Source organism: Vombatus ursinus, unplaced genomic scaffold (assembly GCF_900497805.2).
Source record: "Vombatus ursinus unplaced genomic scaffold, bare-nosed wombat genome assembly UNPS02014778.1, whole genome shotgun sequence".
NCBI classification, from domain to species: domain Eukaryota; kingdom Metazoa; phylum Chordata; class Mammalia; order Diprotodontia; family Vombatidae; genus Vombatus; species Vombatus ursinus.
The window spans coordinates 50,482,556-50,501,871 of NW_020954556.1; the positions used below are offsets into that span (position 1 = coordinate 50,482,556).

The window sequence follows — 19,316 nt, forward strand, 5'->3', positions numbered from 1 at the left end:
CCTCACTTCTCATGCAGATTACTTGCTACAGCCTCTAAACCTATCTCCTTGTCTCTTCTCAATCTTTTCCAATCCATTTTGGGGTCCAAAACTCTCTTCCCAAAAAATTACACTGATTGCATACCTAATCTTTCCAGCAACATTCAATGGATCCCAACTGTCTATACAGCAAAATTAAAACTTCATTTTTATATTCTAGGCCATTATTTTAGGCCTCAAGAAGCTTTCCACTTTCAGCCTTTTACTATTACTGCTAAACAGTTGGTTACTGTCCCTAGGATGAAACTGTTCTCCTGGATTCATACTTCTTCTCATACTGTTCATATCAGCTCCCTAAAAAGGCCTTACTTTCAACTTCCTAAAACCTGAAATTTCAATCTATTTCAAATCTCATTTCCTTATGAGACCTCCTCCAAACACTCCAGCAAAATATATTTCTCAACAGAACAAAAGATACAGTAAAACACAGCAACTATAGCTACATGAATGAAGACAACATTTGAAGGCAACAAAATTCAGGGTTAATACAACAAATAAATGTTAGTACTAAATTTATTAAAGTACATATCCTAATCCTACATTTCTTTTAATGAGCTACAAAAGCATAAGGATTCACATAGTCAGATTCACTTTCTTCTACTGTTTCACTGAATTATTTTCCTAGAATGTCTTTTGTGGTATGTTTGTTGAGTTTATTTGGGTTTACTTATCACAACAATATTCAATAAATAAAAGGATCACTCACTCCTAGTAACTCTTATAATTAAAAATGCCAGTGCCAGGCACACAGCAAGTATTTAATAAATGTCTGTTGACTTACAATAATTATTACTTGAGGCACTTAACCCTCCATTTGACGCTTGGGTTCAGGACATACCCTACATTTCTTTTATCTCTCCCTCTTACCTGCTAGTACTTAATATATTGTAGGTACTCAACAATTCTTTTTTTGGGGGGGGCGGCTCTAGGCAATTGGGGTTATGTGACTTGCCCAGGGTCACACAGCTAGTAAGTGTCAAGTGTCTGGTCTAAGACCGGATTCGAACTCAGCTCCTCCCGACTCCAGGGCCGGTGCTCTATCCACTGTGCCACCTAGCTGCCCCTCAACAATTCTTAAAAGCATAATTTAACCCTAACCCTAATCCTAAGCTGCAAATAAGGACATTTTAAAAAACATTTCTTCCTCCAATATTCAATGCAGTGATGTTTCTTAAATCCACCTGAGTTTAAGACAAATGAAAGATACATTTACTGAAATTTTCTCTGGCCACCCACAATGCTTGATTTCTTATATAGTAGAGGGGGCAGAGAGAGTGATTAAATACAGTCACCTAATTTATGTATAAATACTGTGAGGTACAAAGATATAAATAAAAATTAATACAGGCTCCTGACACAAAGCAGATAGTCCAGTGTATGAATATTTACCTCCAGAGAAAAGAACTATGTTCTCCCACCTTAGGAAAGATATTTTTGGACATAGGCTTTTAAAGAATCAATAGAATCACAGACCCCACAATTTCCTTCTCTAATGGCAGTTTACCACAAACTCTGAAGCTCTACAACAGTGTTACTGCACTTCAAGTTATGATTTTCACTGGATCTTTTCTATAATTATTTCAGTTTACAGTAAATCTAAATTTTTAACTTCGAACTGACAATAATCAACCAATAAATGCTCTACAGATGTCCTGCTCAGACTACTCATAAGACAATGTGTAAGTCTAGAATAGAACCAAACAAGAGATCAAACTACCATTGAATAAATTAGAAAATGGAATAATTACTAGGAATTTAGAAAATAGACAACATTAGAGTTACTAAAAGAATCACAAATATTGAAATGCATAAATACCGTAGAGGTTCATAACAGAACAACTGAAAACACAACATGAAGAAATAAACCTCACTTAAAAATCAAGATTGAAAATTTTTAAAACAGAAACAAAGTGGGCAAAAATGTAGCCAGGTGGTCAGGCCAAGAATTCTGTAGAGAAACAAGGTCTCAAGGAGACAAAGCACATGTCAGTCCTTGACAAATATAAAGCAAGACTGTAACAAAATACCCAGGTATCAATTAGAACACAGTAGAGCTAAAGGAAGCTCTTTGGCTGGTTCAAAGATCTAGGACATCACAAATCATGGGCTATTTGCTCAGAAGTTCTGGGCTGCTGATCATTTAGGTTCAGGTACATTTTGTCCTATCACAAAAATAACAGATTTACAAAACTGTGTTCCAAAGTCATGGAACTCCAATTCTCATTTTTCTATGGATCCCCTACGCAAAAAAATGTTGCAGAACTCCAAACAAAAATGAAAAACCTTACACTGGGCAAATAACACAGAATGTCAAGTTTCAACTATAAAATGGACCAATCTGGGCTTCTAAAAAAGTTGAAGATTAGTCTTATTCATCTTACTACAAAAACTTACAGAATATAAAAAGGAAAAAAAGTCTTCATCAATAATCCTCACTCTATTAGAAACAACTAGTTAGAAAAAAAAAGTGGGGGGAAAAAAAGGAATGTGTACATAGAAAATGAATAGAGAATCATACATAGTTGGATTAATCAAAAAGCCAAACAAAAAAGATAACAAAGAAAAAGACCTGAGGTTGAAATAATGAACCCAATTATTAAGAAAGCAATATGAAAAGTTTGTCATAATAACATTTTAAAGACACTTGTATTAGGATACTAAATATAGTATTAAAAAGAAAAAACAAGTTCTTAAGAGTGTGACAGAAATAATGCATCCTTCAATAAAGTGAGGTTATTCAAAAAGGCATGGCTAGGTTGTGACCTACAACCAACCAGACAGAAAATATATCACCAAGATAATTGATCTGCTAGGAGTGAAGAAATTAAAACTAAAATTTGGTTGACAAATACATGAATGAACTTTTAAAAACTCAAAAGGCCACCACTTTTAGAATGAACAATAGTTCAAAGAAAAAATTAAAGAGCACTGGCATCAAAACAAAGCAATTGGAAATCACCTAATATTAATTGATAACTTAACTTCCATCCCTGGAACATTTCCTATAGTGAAGGTCTGAACATATCACTGCCTGTTCCCCTTTCAATAAATTCCAGTGGCACCTTATCACCCTCCAGGATCAAACATAAAATCCTTTATTTGGTTTTTCAAGCCCTTCCCAATCTGGCCCCTTCCTACCTTTTCAATCTTCTTATACTTTACTCCTCTCCACGTACTCTACAATTCAGGGATGCTGGCCTCCTTGCTATTCCTTCCACAAGACACTCCATCTCCCAATGGCAAGTGTTCTCACTAGTTTGTCCTCCTAGGTCGGAACCTCCCCTCCTCATCTCTCCCTCCTGGCTTCCCTTCAAGTTTCAGCTACAGTCTCATCTTCTACAAAAAGCCTTTCCCAATTCTTCTTAATAAAAGTGCCTCTCCTCTGAGGTTATGTCCAAGTTACCTTGTATATATCCTGTTTATACTTATCTGTTTGCATGCTGTCTCCCTCATTAAGCCATGTGCACCCTGAGAGCCAGGAATTGAGTTTCATTTTATTTGCCTTTCTTTATATCCCCAACATTCAGCACAAAGCCTGACAAATATAGTAGGTGCTTAATAAATGCTAGATGATTGTCTGACTTAGAATCATTACCTGCAATGAAGGTTTGGCTATGTCACAGAAACACATCCTAAAACAACCCAACTTGTACAAACTTCAAGTTCAGGTTATAATTATTCCCACCAACAATTACATTAAGTTTAGGGAGCTTTATGAACTCCCCACCACCCACTGTCACGTAGAAAATGATAGGAAAACAGTTCAATGTCAATTGTGGTTAACAAAAGACTTTGGGACAAGAGTCTCTCCTAATGTAATCTTTAATATCAGACCTTTGCTCTAAATTTTACTGGTTAGACAACCCTAGTTGCTGTTTAATATGCTATTTCAAACCCAATGTAACAGTTCATTAGTAGCAATATTTACATACCTTATGTAAACAAGTGTCCACAACCCAATTGCACACTTTTTCCAGGTCATCAGATACCTCAAGCCTAGATTTAACAAATTCACAGAGCTCCTCATTGCTCATAACATCCCAGATCCCATCACAAGCCAAGATGATAAATTCATCCTCTTCTGCTCTTAAAATTTCATAAACCTCAGGCTCTGGAGAAACAAGTTGTTCCGTAGGGCCCTTGCCATCCACACATTTGTAATCATAATCCCCCAGAGCTCGAGAAACTGCTAATGAACCATTTACACGCTGTATCATTACGCTGCCTCCTGCATTTTGGATTCGCTCCTTCTCCCTTGGATTGCAAGGTTTGTGATCCTGGGTTGAAAAGCAGACTTGTCCATTCCTAAAAAGGACAGCACGTGAATCTCCACAGTTGATAAAGTAGGTATGTTCAGGTGAAATCATAACGCCCACTGCAGTTGAGCCACTCCTGTCCATCCCATTTCTGAGATCTGAAAAGTTACGCATGTATTCATCAATTTTCAAGAAGCCAGTTCTGATTCCACTCTTAACATTTTCCACTGAAGGTTCAAGAGCAGATCCAGGTTTTTCTGCTGCCCTAAAATCTTCATTATTAGTAATATGTTCTAATAAGTGTGTTGAGCAATAATTCGCCACTCGAGATCCAGCATGACCATCATAAACAGCAAAAAATGACCAGTTTTCCAAGCCATGAGGAATACCTACAACTGCTGTATGAGCATCTTCCATTTCTACTCTCCATCCTTGCATGCTGCTTAGGCCATAACGCAAACCATTCCCAGCACCGTGAGCATTGTGTTTCTCAGTTTTGGGTTTGTCCAAAAATGCACCCATGTTTAGTACTGAATCTGGAAAAAAAAAAAAGGATAGATGTTTCAATTTAAAAAGAAAAATATATATCTATATAAAATGATTCAAATTGTCAAAAGCTAAGACACTAATACTATCCAGGTTTATTATACATTAATAGATGTGACTCTGACTCAAAAGTATTTTTAATGAAATAAACATTTACTAAAGTGTACCAGCATGTGTATATGTACATACGTATATAATATACATATGTGTATACATATGTATATACACATACACACGGAAGAGACTCTTGAAATCTCAGCTCTTGCAGTATTATTTTAAAACCACTAATATGGGGTTGGGGAGATAAAGGGCATCAAATAAAAATTTGAGTAAAAACTAAATTTACTCTAAGGCACTAATTTTAATCAGTTTTTCAAAACTGATTGGAAGCTTTTTAAAATGTCAAATTATTCTCTTATAAAATAACTGAGGATATGTGCTTGTCTTATACTATAAACCAAGAAATACGGCATCAAGATTTTGTTTCTGACAGGGTAAATTTCAGAGATGAAGGCAAATATAAGGGAGAGCCTGCAGGAAGAATGCTACTCCAGAAAGTGAGAATATGTTCTGTGTTTTATGTATCCTAACTAATAACATATTGATTAGCATTCACTCAAAATCACAAGTCAAAACACTAAAACAAATTGTTGAATGGGAAGAAAGAAATTTAGTCAAAATCCTAATAAACACTATATCTAAATACTGAACTTTGTTCTGAAATTTCTCTCTCAAACATGGATGCATGTTCCCAAAAATGGTTATATAATCTACTTGCTTAGTCACTTTCAATCAGAGCATTGTCACATCTACGTTTTAACAGGCTTAGAATACCTATGGCTCTTTGACTGGTATGGAAAGAACATTTAGAAATCTTAGAACAGTTCTTATAATAGATCTTACAGTTGCTACATTGAAAAACACTAACTACTTTACATAATTATTTAATCGAATTAAATCATGATTAGAAAAAAATAATCAAAGAGGAGGTACAGATAATTTTTAAATAAATGCATAAGTTATAAGGATAAAGGTAAGGTCTAGGACCTGTGATTTCCTAGATGGAAAAATTTGCTCTACTAATGCAAGTTGGTACCATCTCTGAAATTTATACTCTTAGGATGCTGTGTAGAGCAATGAGAAGTGAAGGGACTTGTTCATGACACAGCCAGTATGAGAGGTGAAGTTTATATCTTCATGCTTTGAAGCCAATGCACTATATACCATGTTACCTCTCATTTATTTTAAGCAATCACTTTTTAAATATTCAAATCTACTGATAACCAGAGAAATGAAAATTAGAACAATTTAAAGGTGCTACTTCACAGTCTTCAAAAACGGCAAAAACCAAAAATATGTAAAAGTCTTAAATAACTCAATTCAGCCAGGTTGCAGAAAAATAGGTTGAAAAATTTCACCGTTAGAATCCTTAGAAGGGCAATCTTGTAACACATAATTAAAAGTCACAAAAATAATCATGAATATAATTCTAAAGGCACTAACACATTGGAGACTTTAAACCAAAAGTCTAGTTTCTGAAAAAAGAGAGGTAAATTCTGGGGGTGATTTTTGGTCCAGGTCTATCATTTCACCTGTATAATGAACTCCCAGCAAAGAAAAGCTCTTCCAACGTGTATTAGCAACTGCTCTAAAACCTACAGTTTTAAGCAACTTGCCCAGTGTCACATAGTCAAGATATGCTTTTTAAAAGTAACTTTATGAGGCAGCTAGATGGCATACTGAATAGAGCACTGGCCCTGGATTCAGGAGGATCTGAGTTCAAATCTGGCCTCAGACACATAACACTTACTAGCTGTGTGACCCTCGGTAAGTTACTTAACTCCAAATGCCTCACCAAAAAATAAAAAATAAAATAAAAGTAATTTTACTACAGAAAATCTTAAGGGTTATCCAAAAGCTAAAACTGAAATTTTATTTCACTGCAAATGAATGAAATAAGAAACAAACATATGAAACATTAAGTGTATAATGGAAACATTAATCCCACCATTTGCAAATAATTAAAAGATTTCAAAGCAGAATATACAGGAAAAGAAAAAATTTCTACTTATTCTATTTTCTCCTCTATTGATTCAGTTCTTTGCAAGTATAAAAACACTACTAATAGTAAAACTTTGAGAACAAGTCAGTACAATTTAACAGAAAACTCAGAAGTTATATTACTTGTTCAAGACAGGTTGTGGACATTTGGAGAGAGAAGTAATGACCACTGAATCAGCATGTGTTCATTAAAAAAATAATTATGCCAGATGAACCTAATTTCCTTCTCAGATGAGGCTATTATATAGGTACACTATATAGGCATGGTTCAAATGTGCACTGTATCTCTGGATCACCTACAACAGAAGTATCAGATGCGGTCCACAACACTCCTGAGCGCAGACCAAACCAGATTAAAATGTAAATGGAAAATATTTAACAAAATAATTTAAAATGTAATAAAACATTAATTTCAAAATTAAGTCAATAAATGGCCCAAAAGGATAATTATGTCTGGTTCATGTCCCCCATTTCTATTTCAGCTTAACACCCAATGACTTTCATCAATAAGGTCATAAGACTCGGTGACAAATTAAAGTAATAGCAAATCATGGGAATGCCTTAGACATCTTATCACTATCATCATGATAATTATTATCATCATGATGCTTGGATTTCACCAACTCACCCCAACAAAGTTTATTTAGTCATCATAGGCAAGACAGAGGGATTTTAACTTAAGAAAGCTTACATAACTTAAGTAAACTCAGAACTGGTTAAACAACTAACAACAAGAAGTACTGATTGATGAATTGATGTCAACTTAAGGGGAATATGCTAGTAGAATAACAGTGATAACATGCTTATTAAATTTCATACAAAGCTGGAAGGGATTGCTGGTGTTTTACATGATAGCATTAGGATCCAAAAAGACCAATAGATTAGAATGGGCTGAATCTGAAAAGACATCTCTTTCCCATTAGATTTCAAGTACTACAGCTGAATTGGAAAAAAAACTTTTAGGAAAAAAAAAACAAAAAAAAACTTTTGGAAAGTAGCTAGAGAACAAGTTTACATAAAAAAGATTTGGAAGATTTATTAAGATAGCAGTCATAAAAGGTAATGGGATCTTAAGCTGCATTAATAGAAGCAACGTGTAGAATAAGAGAAGTGTTCATCTCAAAATACTCTGCTCTCCACTCTTGCCTTTTTGTTACATCACCATTGTTCTCTAGATAAACATCAATATGGATTACTTCCACAATCCACTTCCACTCCTCCACACCAGCTGCTGCTGAAGCTAAATAAGTCTCACAACTGTGCTGATTGAGTACATTACAAATGCATTTTATACAGCTTCAATAGGGCCCTCACTATCCCAAAGCAATGGGGACCTTTTTATTCTTCCCTGACTCCCTAGCTCACTCTCCAAAAAAGCTATTCAAAACCTTTTCTTACTTCATCAAGCCAACTGCACATTTCAAACTGGATGTAGCAAAGACATCTCAAACTCATTCCGCTTAAAGTCTCTCCTCTTTCAAACTTCCATATTTCTATGCAAGGTACCACCATCCTCCCAGTGTCAAAGGTTCATAAGCTTGCCATTATCTCTTTTCCTCTCCCTCCCTCATCCCAGAAAGTCAATCAGTTGCCAAATCTTTCTATTTCCTTTATCTTGCTTCATAACAAGTCTCACTCACATCTGCCTCTTCTCTCCACTTAATAGAGATACCACATAAATTCAGGTTCTCATCAACTTTCACCTAAATCGTTCAAACACCCTCCTGCTTGTTCTCCCTACCTCAAATCTATAGTCCATTCTATACTCTGCTAACAAATTATTCTCCTTAAGTGAATATCTGACCATATCACTCCCCTACTCAACCAACTCTAGTAGTTTCCCATTGCCTCTAGGATAAAATATAAATTCCTCTATTTAGCTTTTAAAACCCTACACAATCTGGCAGAAACATCTTTCCAACTTTATTGAATATTACTGTCTCTCTGAACTCTGCAACCCAGTCAAACTGGCCTCTCAATTTTTCTCACAATGACACTATTTCACATTCACAAGACACTATCTCTCCAATGTGCTTGTACTCACTGGCTATACTTCAAACCTGGAATGTAAGTTCTTTACCTCCACCTCACAGAGCACTACTCTTCCTTTAAGATGTAGCTCAGGCATCATCTTCAGCACGAAGCTTTTCAAGATTTCCCCTGTACCCTACTACGAATGCTCTCCCTCCTAAACTACCTTGTATTTAACTATTATGTATGCAAATATTTGTATTTATAAACTTTACATTTATACTATATAGGTTTTACATGTACTTGCCTCCCCCATCAGAACATAAGCTTATAGTGTGTAGAGAATGTTTTATTTTTAGGACTTATATCCCTCACACCTTAGCATAGTGCCAGGCACATAGTAGACACTTAATACTTGTTAATTGATTGAGAAGGGATTGAAATAAGGCTATTGGGCTTTTTTCCCTGATGTTATATCTTTCAGTGAGTCATGCATAATCCTGATGTATGGAAAACACTGAGAGAACCTTTAAGATGGCATTTTTCCTCAAATGACTTTTTTATAGTTTGTTAACTATATATGTTAACTAATGTATATAAGTATGGTAGGTTTTCCACATCTTTCAATCAATTGTGTGATGTAAATATATGAGTTACTATGGTATACAGCTTGCATAATATTCCTTATTAACATCAAGAATGCCTCTGGTGCATGTATATTCATAAAAAAATATAAACACGGAAGTATGCATTTAATATTCCCTTGCCTTTTAAAAAAAACACTATTAATACAGTCCAAGATTTTCTATTCCTTTGGTATCTTCCCCTCCTTTAGATCCTTGTGAATCATTTTCTTAACACCTTCACAATTGACTGCCATTAGCAAAACCACCTCTATACACATTTGGTCTAATCCAACTGATTTTCCCACCTTTCTTTTCTTTATTGCCATGCTTATCTCCTCTATAAGCACATCTGGGTCTACAGTGTTATAGTCCAACTGTGTTTCTTTGCTTAATGGTTAGAAAAATTATTCTTAAAAAGTGTATAGATCTTTCCTATATTTTTTCTAATTGCTGACTCCCTTTCAGTTTGATCTTTAAATGTTCTCACCATGACCTTACTTAGTTGGGTCTCTCATCAAGCTTTCTTTAAACTAATTTTACCTACCATTGCTTTTCTGTTTTATGAAAATATATTATTCATAATCTTCTGCCATCCTCCTTCATAATATTATACAAATGAATCTAAACCTGTGATGTCTCTGGCTGTTATGCCTCTCTGCTTATCAAGCAAGTCACGTTTGCTAAGGTGATTTTTTGGGCTCAGTTGGGTCTCTTCTTTATAGTAATTGGTTTATAGTGTTAAACATCCATGTGAAATCACTACGATCAGTGCAGATGTCATTGCTTCTATTTTTTTGTCAACAAGGTTGAAACCGTTTAATTGTATGGCCTATTTTTTTCTTATTTTTCTTTCCTTCATCTGGGTATTAATTTTAATCTTTGCTCTAACAAATTGGAGCCCTAAATATACAAAAACAAGTGATTCAAGAATGACATCCCTATTAGTAACAAGTCACCTTCTTTTGTGTGTTGTCAATACAACACTTGCCTCATCTAGCACCAACCTTCCCAATTCTTAATCATTCTGTAGTCCACAAATTTTTGCCCTCTCATTTCTTATTGCTAATCCATATTTTCCAACTTTTTTTTTTAACCATCTTATCAATTCCCAACTTATCTGCGCACAGAAGTCACAGAGGATCAAGGTATATGTCGATTGTATTTAGAAGGCCTTATCAAGTTTTAAAATTTTTGTTCTTCAAATTATCTTCTATTTGCTTTGTATTTTCTGTATTTACTTTTACGTGTGCATCATGTTTTCCATAAGAAAATGTAAACTCCCTGAGGATAAGGACTATTTCATTTTTTTTCTTTGTATTCCTAGCACCTATAAGAGTACCTGGCACATAGGCACTTAAAATGTTAATAACAAATGCAAGCTGCTTATCACCTGAAATACTCCAAATTCTCAGCATCTAAAATGTTCCTACATTTTTCCTACAGCTTATCTGACATTAACAGTTTTAATATTATTAGAGCATATTCTTTAAATCAAAGAATGATCCTATTATCAAACTTAAAATTTTCTCCAAATATTTTCCAGAAAAGTTATATGTCATCACAACTTTAAATATTAAGAAGTCTTCTCTTTAAAAAATTATTCAGCAACAGTCAATGAAATTTTCAAAGATAGATTTAATTTTTAAAACTCAATAGGTTCTTTTGCAGTTATATTTAACTATGGAGCTGGGTAGTCTCCATATTTCCTACCATTCATTTTAAAATAGCATTACAAGTGTCATCATGTAATAGTTTAACAAATCAATGCCTAGATTATATTTTTGGCATTTAACAAGGGTAGAGAAGGTTTTATGAGGTTGATGTATTTTTCTTTAACCTGTGGGGCTGACTGATAAATCTAGAACTCTCAAATTACCAAAAACAAAGGCCAGGTATTCAGTATGTGAAAGAGAAAGCAGTGCTTTGTCACTTTAAACTTAAATAGCATTACAAGTGGAAAAAATATTAAAATTAATATAATTTTCTGTGATATTTTAAGAATTTATCCTCTCAGTGTGAGAGTTGTGAAGCTGAAACTGAAGGTAAAAAATTCCACAAGCTTTTAAAAGACAATAAAGTCTACTAATATAATGAAATTTCAAATAATATTTATCCATTAGAAACTACAAAAAAATCTAGCAACATGCTGAGAAATCAAGTCTGTTTCACACATCCCACTCTATCTAATTTATGGATATATATAACATCCTACTCATTCTAATTTATGCATACATATATATGGAACAATTAGGGACATGGAATAGTAAAGTGGAAAGGTAACAGGAGCTGTAAGATGACTTGTTTAAAAGAAATTAAAATGTGTTTAAAGAGAAATAGAGACATTTCAAAGTAGTTTTAGGCACTGGTAACCTAATTCTGAAACCACTGTACCTCACACACTCAAATTTTCAAGTACTACCATCAATACTGTGAAGCTTTCATTAGACAAGGAAATTTTTTTGGGGGGGAGGGGATGAGGCAATGGGGTGAAGTGACTTGCCCAGGGTCACACAGCTACTAAGTGTCAAGTGTCTGATACCAGATTTGAACTCAGGTCTTCCTGATTCCTGTGCCAACTAGCTGCCTACACAAAGAAAATTTAACCTTTAGTATAACCTTTGTAACTCATTTCTAGATTTTAATATTGTATCTTTTAAGAGGTCTGAAAAATTATTCTACATGTTAAAACATTGTTGTTGTTTTACCATCTTCCACTCAATTATTAAAAACACATGCTTCCCTTAGGGAATAGCTCCAACCCCTCTAAACTTTTAAAATTGTACCAACCTGATTCTATACTTACCTCTGACTAAAAGCCTTTAAAAAATTTTTGAAGAGAATAAATGTATTTGCTTATCAATAATAATTTATTATATTTATTTATATATATTTATATATATATATCAATAATAAAAGAAAAAAACCTGTCCCAAGTATAACACAGCTTTTCAAAATAAAGAATATGTTCAAAATAAGTATAAAATTATTCCTCAAAAATGATAGTAAATATATTTGGAAAAATCAGTTTAAGAAACTTGAATCTATCAATGTCTTAGTTGGTATTCTTAATCTTTGGTCTCAATAGCTGCAAACAAATATCACGAGCCTCAACTTCATTAATGTAACACTAATACCCAAGAGAAACTTTTAAGACGAATTTAGTTTTCTGTGAAAAAATAAACCTATGGGATAGTGATTTTTTATAAGTCAGTGTTGGGAAAAAGATTACTGTGCCAAGGTTTCCAATTGCAAAGTACATGTGTTCCTGCTATTAAAAAAGTATGACTGTACTATAGTCAAAGCTCTATGATATTTAAATGAAACAACACCCAGTCTTAATGATCATTAAGAAACATCATTATGCCATTCAAGTTATAAAGACAATCTTAGTGTATAATAATAGTAATTAATGGCCCCAAACTTCCTTTCTAGAAAAAAAAAGCAGGTTAGAAGGAAATACCTTGATGCTCTTACCACATTACATACAACAATACATTTTTCAACTCTGCACTGAAATTATAACTCAATGTTACAATGGCAAAAAGAACAAAATATATCATACTATGGTCTGATATTTTGGGCACCAGAATTGACTACTGGAAAACCCCTTTAGAAGTGGTTTTTCTTAGTGCTATGGTAAAAGCTAGTTATTTTACACATTATATCCAAACACCTAAAGAAATAACATTTTACATATTTCCCACAATATAAATCCTCAGTCTAGTATTAAAATTTAATTAGCTGCAATATTATCACACTCTGGAAAAGGTCTGAAATGGTGAACTTATACTCTCTCATTAAAAAATCTAGAAGGGAAAATAAAATATCTTCCCAGAACAGAAATCAAAGTTTGTGGGCTAAATTTGATTAGAAATGCCAAAAGCAAAATATTATTATAGAAAACAATAAGGCAGTTGACCAATGAGATTTCCCTACATGTGGGAAACTCAACTGTACAATTTGTGGCAATGTGGACAATGTTCACACTCTCCCTGCCAAAAAAAAGAAATGAAAAGCAAAAAATAAACAGCAACTAGAAATTATGTGTTAATGACATGAAAAAGAATGAGCCAACAGTGACAACCACCTACTAAAACAAGTACTGAAATCTTGGAATGCATTAGTGTCCAAATCAAGTGAGAAAATACTCAGGCATTGGTCAGACCATGTCTGGATTAATGAGTTAGGTTCTGGATGTCACACTTTAAGAAGGCAATAAAATACCGTGCAACCAATAAGGTTTATAAGGGTGATGCCTGAAAACCTTAACATTAAAAGGCAGAGCTAAAATCACCGAAAGATGTTTAGTCAGCAAACAAGAAGATATGATATTTGTTTTCAAATATTTGAATGGCTGTCATGGGAAAGGGAAATAGAAATCCTATGAAGCTTCAGAGACTACAGCTGTGTAAAAACAAATAGACCAGCTCATGAGACACCGAGTTACCTATTACTAGAAGTGTTTAAGCAGAGGCTTGACCATCTGTCAGAGATGCTGTAAAAGGAATTCCTGCATTAGATGGGAGATTGTACTAGAGATGATCATTAAACTTCCTACCAACTGTATTCTATGATAGAAATGTAAATTTCAAGTTGCCCTTGAATCTGTTCAGTATGCAAAAGAATGCATTACTTCAGATCAAAACAGCAACTTTTAGAAATTGAAAGCATGAAGCTGAAGAGCAAAAAGCATAAAAAGTTCTGTGGAAATGAAAGGTAAATAGATTATAAATCTACTAACATCCTCCCAAAAGAAAACACAAAATTTTATTTATATTAAAAATATAACAGCTTACATGATAGAGCAAAACCTATACAAATCAAAACTTCACTTATTCTGAAATCTCAAACAGAAATAAGAAGTAGGGGCAAAGCAAATAAGAAAAATGGGAGTTCACTTTCAAAACTAACACTCAGGGTAGAGAAGAGTACTTAGCCCTTTTAATTGTCAGTGACCCCTGAAATGCTAAATTTGGTGGTCTTTTCTCAGATCTCATTCCCTTTGGCCTCCCTTCAGAATTTGTCACCCCAAACAACTTCCTTGGTTTTGAAACTCGTCTTTCTCTATGGTTAGCCTCACCAAAAAAAAAAAAAAAAGTCTATCCCTTTCAGGCCAATCTTTTGGTGATAAGTTTCTCCAACTGGCAGGATGGTCACTTCCTAACAGTTGAATGGACTGCTCCAGGAGGCAATGGTTTAGAACTTTACTGTAAAACTTCAAGCAAAGCTGTCAGGTACGTGGTAGTGAAAATTCTTCCTTCAATTGACATCCCTCACATCTCCTCCCTTATCTTTGCTCTCACATGGTTACCACATCTTAGTTCCCTTATCACCTTTACTCTGGACGAATGTAATACCCTCCCAATTGACTTCCCTGCTTCCAGTCTCCTTTCTCATTGATCATCCTTCATACAGCTGCTAAACTGATATTCCTAGAACACAGCTCTGATCACATCACCTCTTTCATCACTCAAAAATCTTCAGTGGTTCCCTAGTAACTCTAGGATAAAATAAAATTTTCAGTCTGGCATTAGAAGCCTTCTACAATCTGCTATCACTCATACCTAAAATCTGCTATCACTCATACCTATGAGTTGGACTAGATATCCACTAAGATCCCTTACAACTTTAAAAATGCTACCATATCCTACTAGACTACTGAAAACTTCTGCCTTTCATCATCCCCCATTCTTTTTGCCTTTGTTCAAATCTTTATTGAAAAGGTTAGCAGGCCTTTTCATCAAAAACAACCCCTTCTATTTGTGCTCAATCTTTATCCCATGCCTCTCCCATCTCCTCACATTGGATTACCCCCTCCAGTCATTCCCCTTTTCTCTTGTCTTCAATCTCTCCTTATTCATTGGCTTTCTGTCCTCTACCTAGAGAGGTGCCAAGGACTCCCTCAACCTGGAAAAACCTTCACCTGACCCTGCCAGCCCTTCCAATTATTGTCTCTTTTCCTTTGCAGTGCCAAACTATTAGAGTCATCTACATTCATTGCTTCTATCAATTTTGTCACTCACTCATTCACAAATCAAACCCTTTTCACATGGCTTCTCATTCCATCACTCAACTAAAATAGTTCTCTCCAAAGGTTATCCCCAATTTCTTTAAATGCTTAATCCAACAAGGCCTCCTTCTACTTGGTCATTCTGCAGGTTCTAACAATGATGAATAACTCCTTATCCTGGACATTTTCTCTACCTTTGTGTTCCATGATCCTTTTCTCTAGGTTCTTCTACCTAAGACTTCTCAATCTCCTGAGCTGTAAACCTCTCGTCTAAATCCTCTCTCGCAGGTCTCATCACATTCCGTGGATGCAATCATCATCTGTTGGCATGCAGGTGTTTCCCAAATCTGTATAGTCAACTCTAATCTCTCTCCTGAATGTTAACCCCAAATTGCCAACTTGACAACTATACATTTCTATCTGTATGTTCCACAGGCATGTCAAATGCAACAGGTCCAAAACAAAATTCATTTCTTCCTCAAAACACAATTTACAAAATACAAAACCTCCCAATTTCACTGTTTCTATTGATGGCCCTCTGATCCTGAGAGTCCTTCAGGTTTACAACTTTGGAAACACCCCTACTTATTGCCCCTCCTCCTTCAACCCCATATACAAATCAGATGCCAAGTCTTGCTGTGGAGGTAGAACTGACATCCTTCATATTTATCCTCTTGTTTTTACTTACATGGTTACTACCTTAGTTCCTTATCACCTCTAATCTGGACTACTGCAATTGACTTCCCCGCTTCCATTCTCCCTTCACTCATCCATCCTTCATAGAGCTGCCAAATTGATATTTCTAAAACACGACTCTAACCATATCATCTATCACTCAAAAATCTTCAGTGATTCCCCAGTGTCTTCCAAGATAAATAATCAAATTCTCAATCTGGCATCTGAAAGCTTCCACAATCTGCTACCACTTTCCTATTTTATCTTATGTTACACTGCTTCACACACTGTCCTTTGCAAACCACCTTGCTAGCTATTCTCTATATATGATATTCCATGTCCCCATGCCTTTGCACAAGCTATCCTCACATACATGAAAATAGATTCCTTCCTCACTTCTCCATCTTAGAAGCCCAATCTTTCAAACATGGCTCAGATGCAACCTCTGGCATTAGTCCCTTCTTGATTCCTTCCCCCATCCTTTTCATTACTGCTCTCTTCCTCTTGAAATTGACATGTACTTGGATTTATCAGTCTACTTGTTTTGTCTATCCCCCCTACTTGCTCCCAGTGAAAACTTTACAGAAGACCAGGACTGTTTTGTCTTTCTATCTTCTGGGTCTTATGATACACAGAGAGCATAAAAAAAAAATACAAAATGAAACAAAAGTGAACGAAAGGTACAGCAACATCATTCAAAGGGACTGGGAAAATGGAGTTTGAATTGGGTATTAAAAAATAGGTAAGCTTTCAACTAGCACAAGAGGAGGAAGTTATAGATGGCATTCCAAATACAGAAAACTGGGGGGTAGGAGGGAAGGAAGGAAGGAGGGGGAGATCAAAATTAGAGGCACATGTTTGAATCATGAGTAGTCCGGTTTGGCTACAGAAGATAAATGAAGACCTGTTTATATCAAAGATGATGACATAGAAGAGGGGAACTCCTGTTGGGTGGGCTGTTAAAGGATTCTTGGGGAGAAAAAGTCTAAGGAAAGAACAAGTTTTGTAAATAAGTGACTGGTTAAATGATAGTGTCACCGTATAAATTTCTAAGAGGCAGCAAGCTGACTTAGTGGATAGAACGATGGGTTTGGCATCAAGACCCGAGTTCAAATCCAATCTCAGACACTGAGTAGCTGTGTGACCCTGTGAAAGTCATTTAACCTCTATTTGCCTTTAATCCATTGGAGAAGGAAATGGTAAACTACTCCAGTATTTCTGCCAAAAACACCCCATGGACACTATGGTCCACAGGGTCATGAAGAGTCAGACACAATCAGAAGATGGAACAACACCGCAGATTCCTAAACCTGGCATTTAATTCAAGATAGATGATCATAACGTGTTCCTAAATGTGCCTTGAAAATGAGCTACTGCCTATTTCCTAACAGACCTGAGAATACAGGGATTCCTTCCTCTGCCATTTAATAATCACATATACTTACATAGTGCCTGAAAGTTTGCAACGTACTTTAAATACATTATCCTATGTGAACTCCTCAAGAACCATGTGAAGTAAATAAAATAGGAGTTCTTTAATGTCCCTATTTTACAGTTCAGGAAAATAATTATCAAAAGTTCAAATGATATGTCTGGAGTCACACAGAAATGTTTTTGTCAATAATGTACCCAGTACCACTCTGCTTCTGTGCTCACTTGCCATACCTATCCTTCAAGGTTCAACACCAAATTCCTCCATGAAGATTTTTTGACCTCCAGATATAACCTTTCAATCATCTGAATGCCTATAGTGTGTGTGTGGGGGGGGCTGCTAAGAGATAAGCATTCATATATCACCTACTACGTGCACTGTGCTATCACATTATTATCTCATTTGATCCTCATAACACTCCTGGGAGGTATGTGCTACTGTTATCATCATTTTACAATTCAGAAAATTGAGACAGAGAGGTTAAGCGACTTGTTCAGGGTCACACAGCCAGAAAGTATTTGTATCTCAATTTAAACTCAGATCTTTCTGACTCTAGGTCCAGTGCTCTATCCACTGCACTACCTTTGTTGTTGTTTAGTTGTTTTTCAGTCATGTCCAATTCTCTGTGACCCAATTTGAGTTTTCTTGGCAAAGATATTGGAATGGTTTGCCATTTCCTTCTCCAACTGATTTTACAGATGAGGAAACTGAGGCAAGCAAGGTAAAGTAAGCCAGTGTCTTAAGGCCAGATTTGAACTCAGGAGTCTTCCTGCCTGCCAGGCTTGGCACTCTATCCACTGTGCCACCTAGCTGACTCCATTTTACCATCCCTGATACTCATAATTATATCCTGTTTGATAATATCATTTATATACATGTTTTAGTCTCTGTAATAGATTGCAAACTTCTTGAAGGAAACATATCTTACGCATCTCTACAACCTCCTAAGTTGTTATCACAGGTTTTTGCATATAGTAGGCATTCAAACATTGGTTCAATTCAATTTAACTGAATTTATCATATCAATGAATTTATCATAAAATCTTTAAACATTTACAAAACTATTCTGAAGCTATAAAACAGTGATACAATCTCTGATCAAATCTGTGCTAGAGGAAAATCACTGGCAAAAAAGTGAAGGATAAGGAAAGAGAATAAGCAGGTGGGGGCTGTAATCATCTAGGCAAGCAGTTATGAGGGTCCACATCAATTAACATTAAGGAATCTACCACGTGCCAGGTAAGATGCCATGCACTGGGGATACAAAGAAAAGCAAAACTAAGTCTCCACCTCTAGGAAATCACAATCTAAAGTGGGAGACAATATGCAAGCAACTATATACAAACAATAGATAGGGTTGAAAGTAGATTTTTCGGAGAACATAAAAGACTGTTTTGTGCTATACTGCAAATGAATATAAATGAATGTCTCTTTCAGTACTACCCTTCCCCCAATCACTACACTAAGATTACAAAAGAAAACTCTAAAAAAAAAAAAAAGAATAGTTCCAGAAACTCAACCACTTCTCTTTCTTTTATCTAACAAAACATATAGGGAGAGCTTAACAAATGTTAATTGACTGATAGAATCTTCTCTGGTCCATGGACCATGTAAAAGATCTTTCTAATACTTTAAGCATCCTTTTTCTTTTGCTAAACATGTACTATAGCACAAAATAGTCTTTTATGTTCTCCCAAAAA

At 35.2% G+C, this 19,316-nt stretch overlaps 1 protein-coding gene across 2 annotated transcripts in view; it reads right to left on the reverse strand.

Annotated features, from left to right (window-relative positions):
* Window positions 1–19,316, reverse strand: part of PPM1B (protein phosphatase, Mg2+/Mn2+ dependent 1B) — a 76,620-nt gene that overhangs the window by 26,888 nt on the left and 30,416 nt on the right. For both annotated transcript variants that reach the window (XM_027865262.1, XM_027865261.1), the window contains exon 2: window positions 3,972–4,831. In XM_027865262.1, coding sequence (XP_027721063.1) covers window positions 3,972–4,817 — 846 coding nt within the window. In that variant the 5' untranslated portion in view covers window positions 4,818–4,831. The remainder of the gene's footprint in view (window positions 1–3,971; window positions 4,832–19,316) is intronic.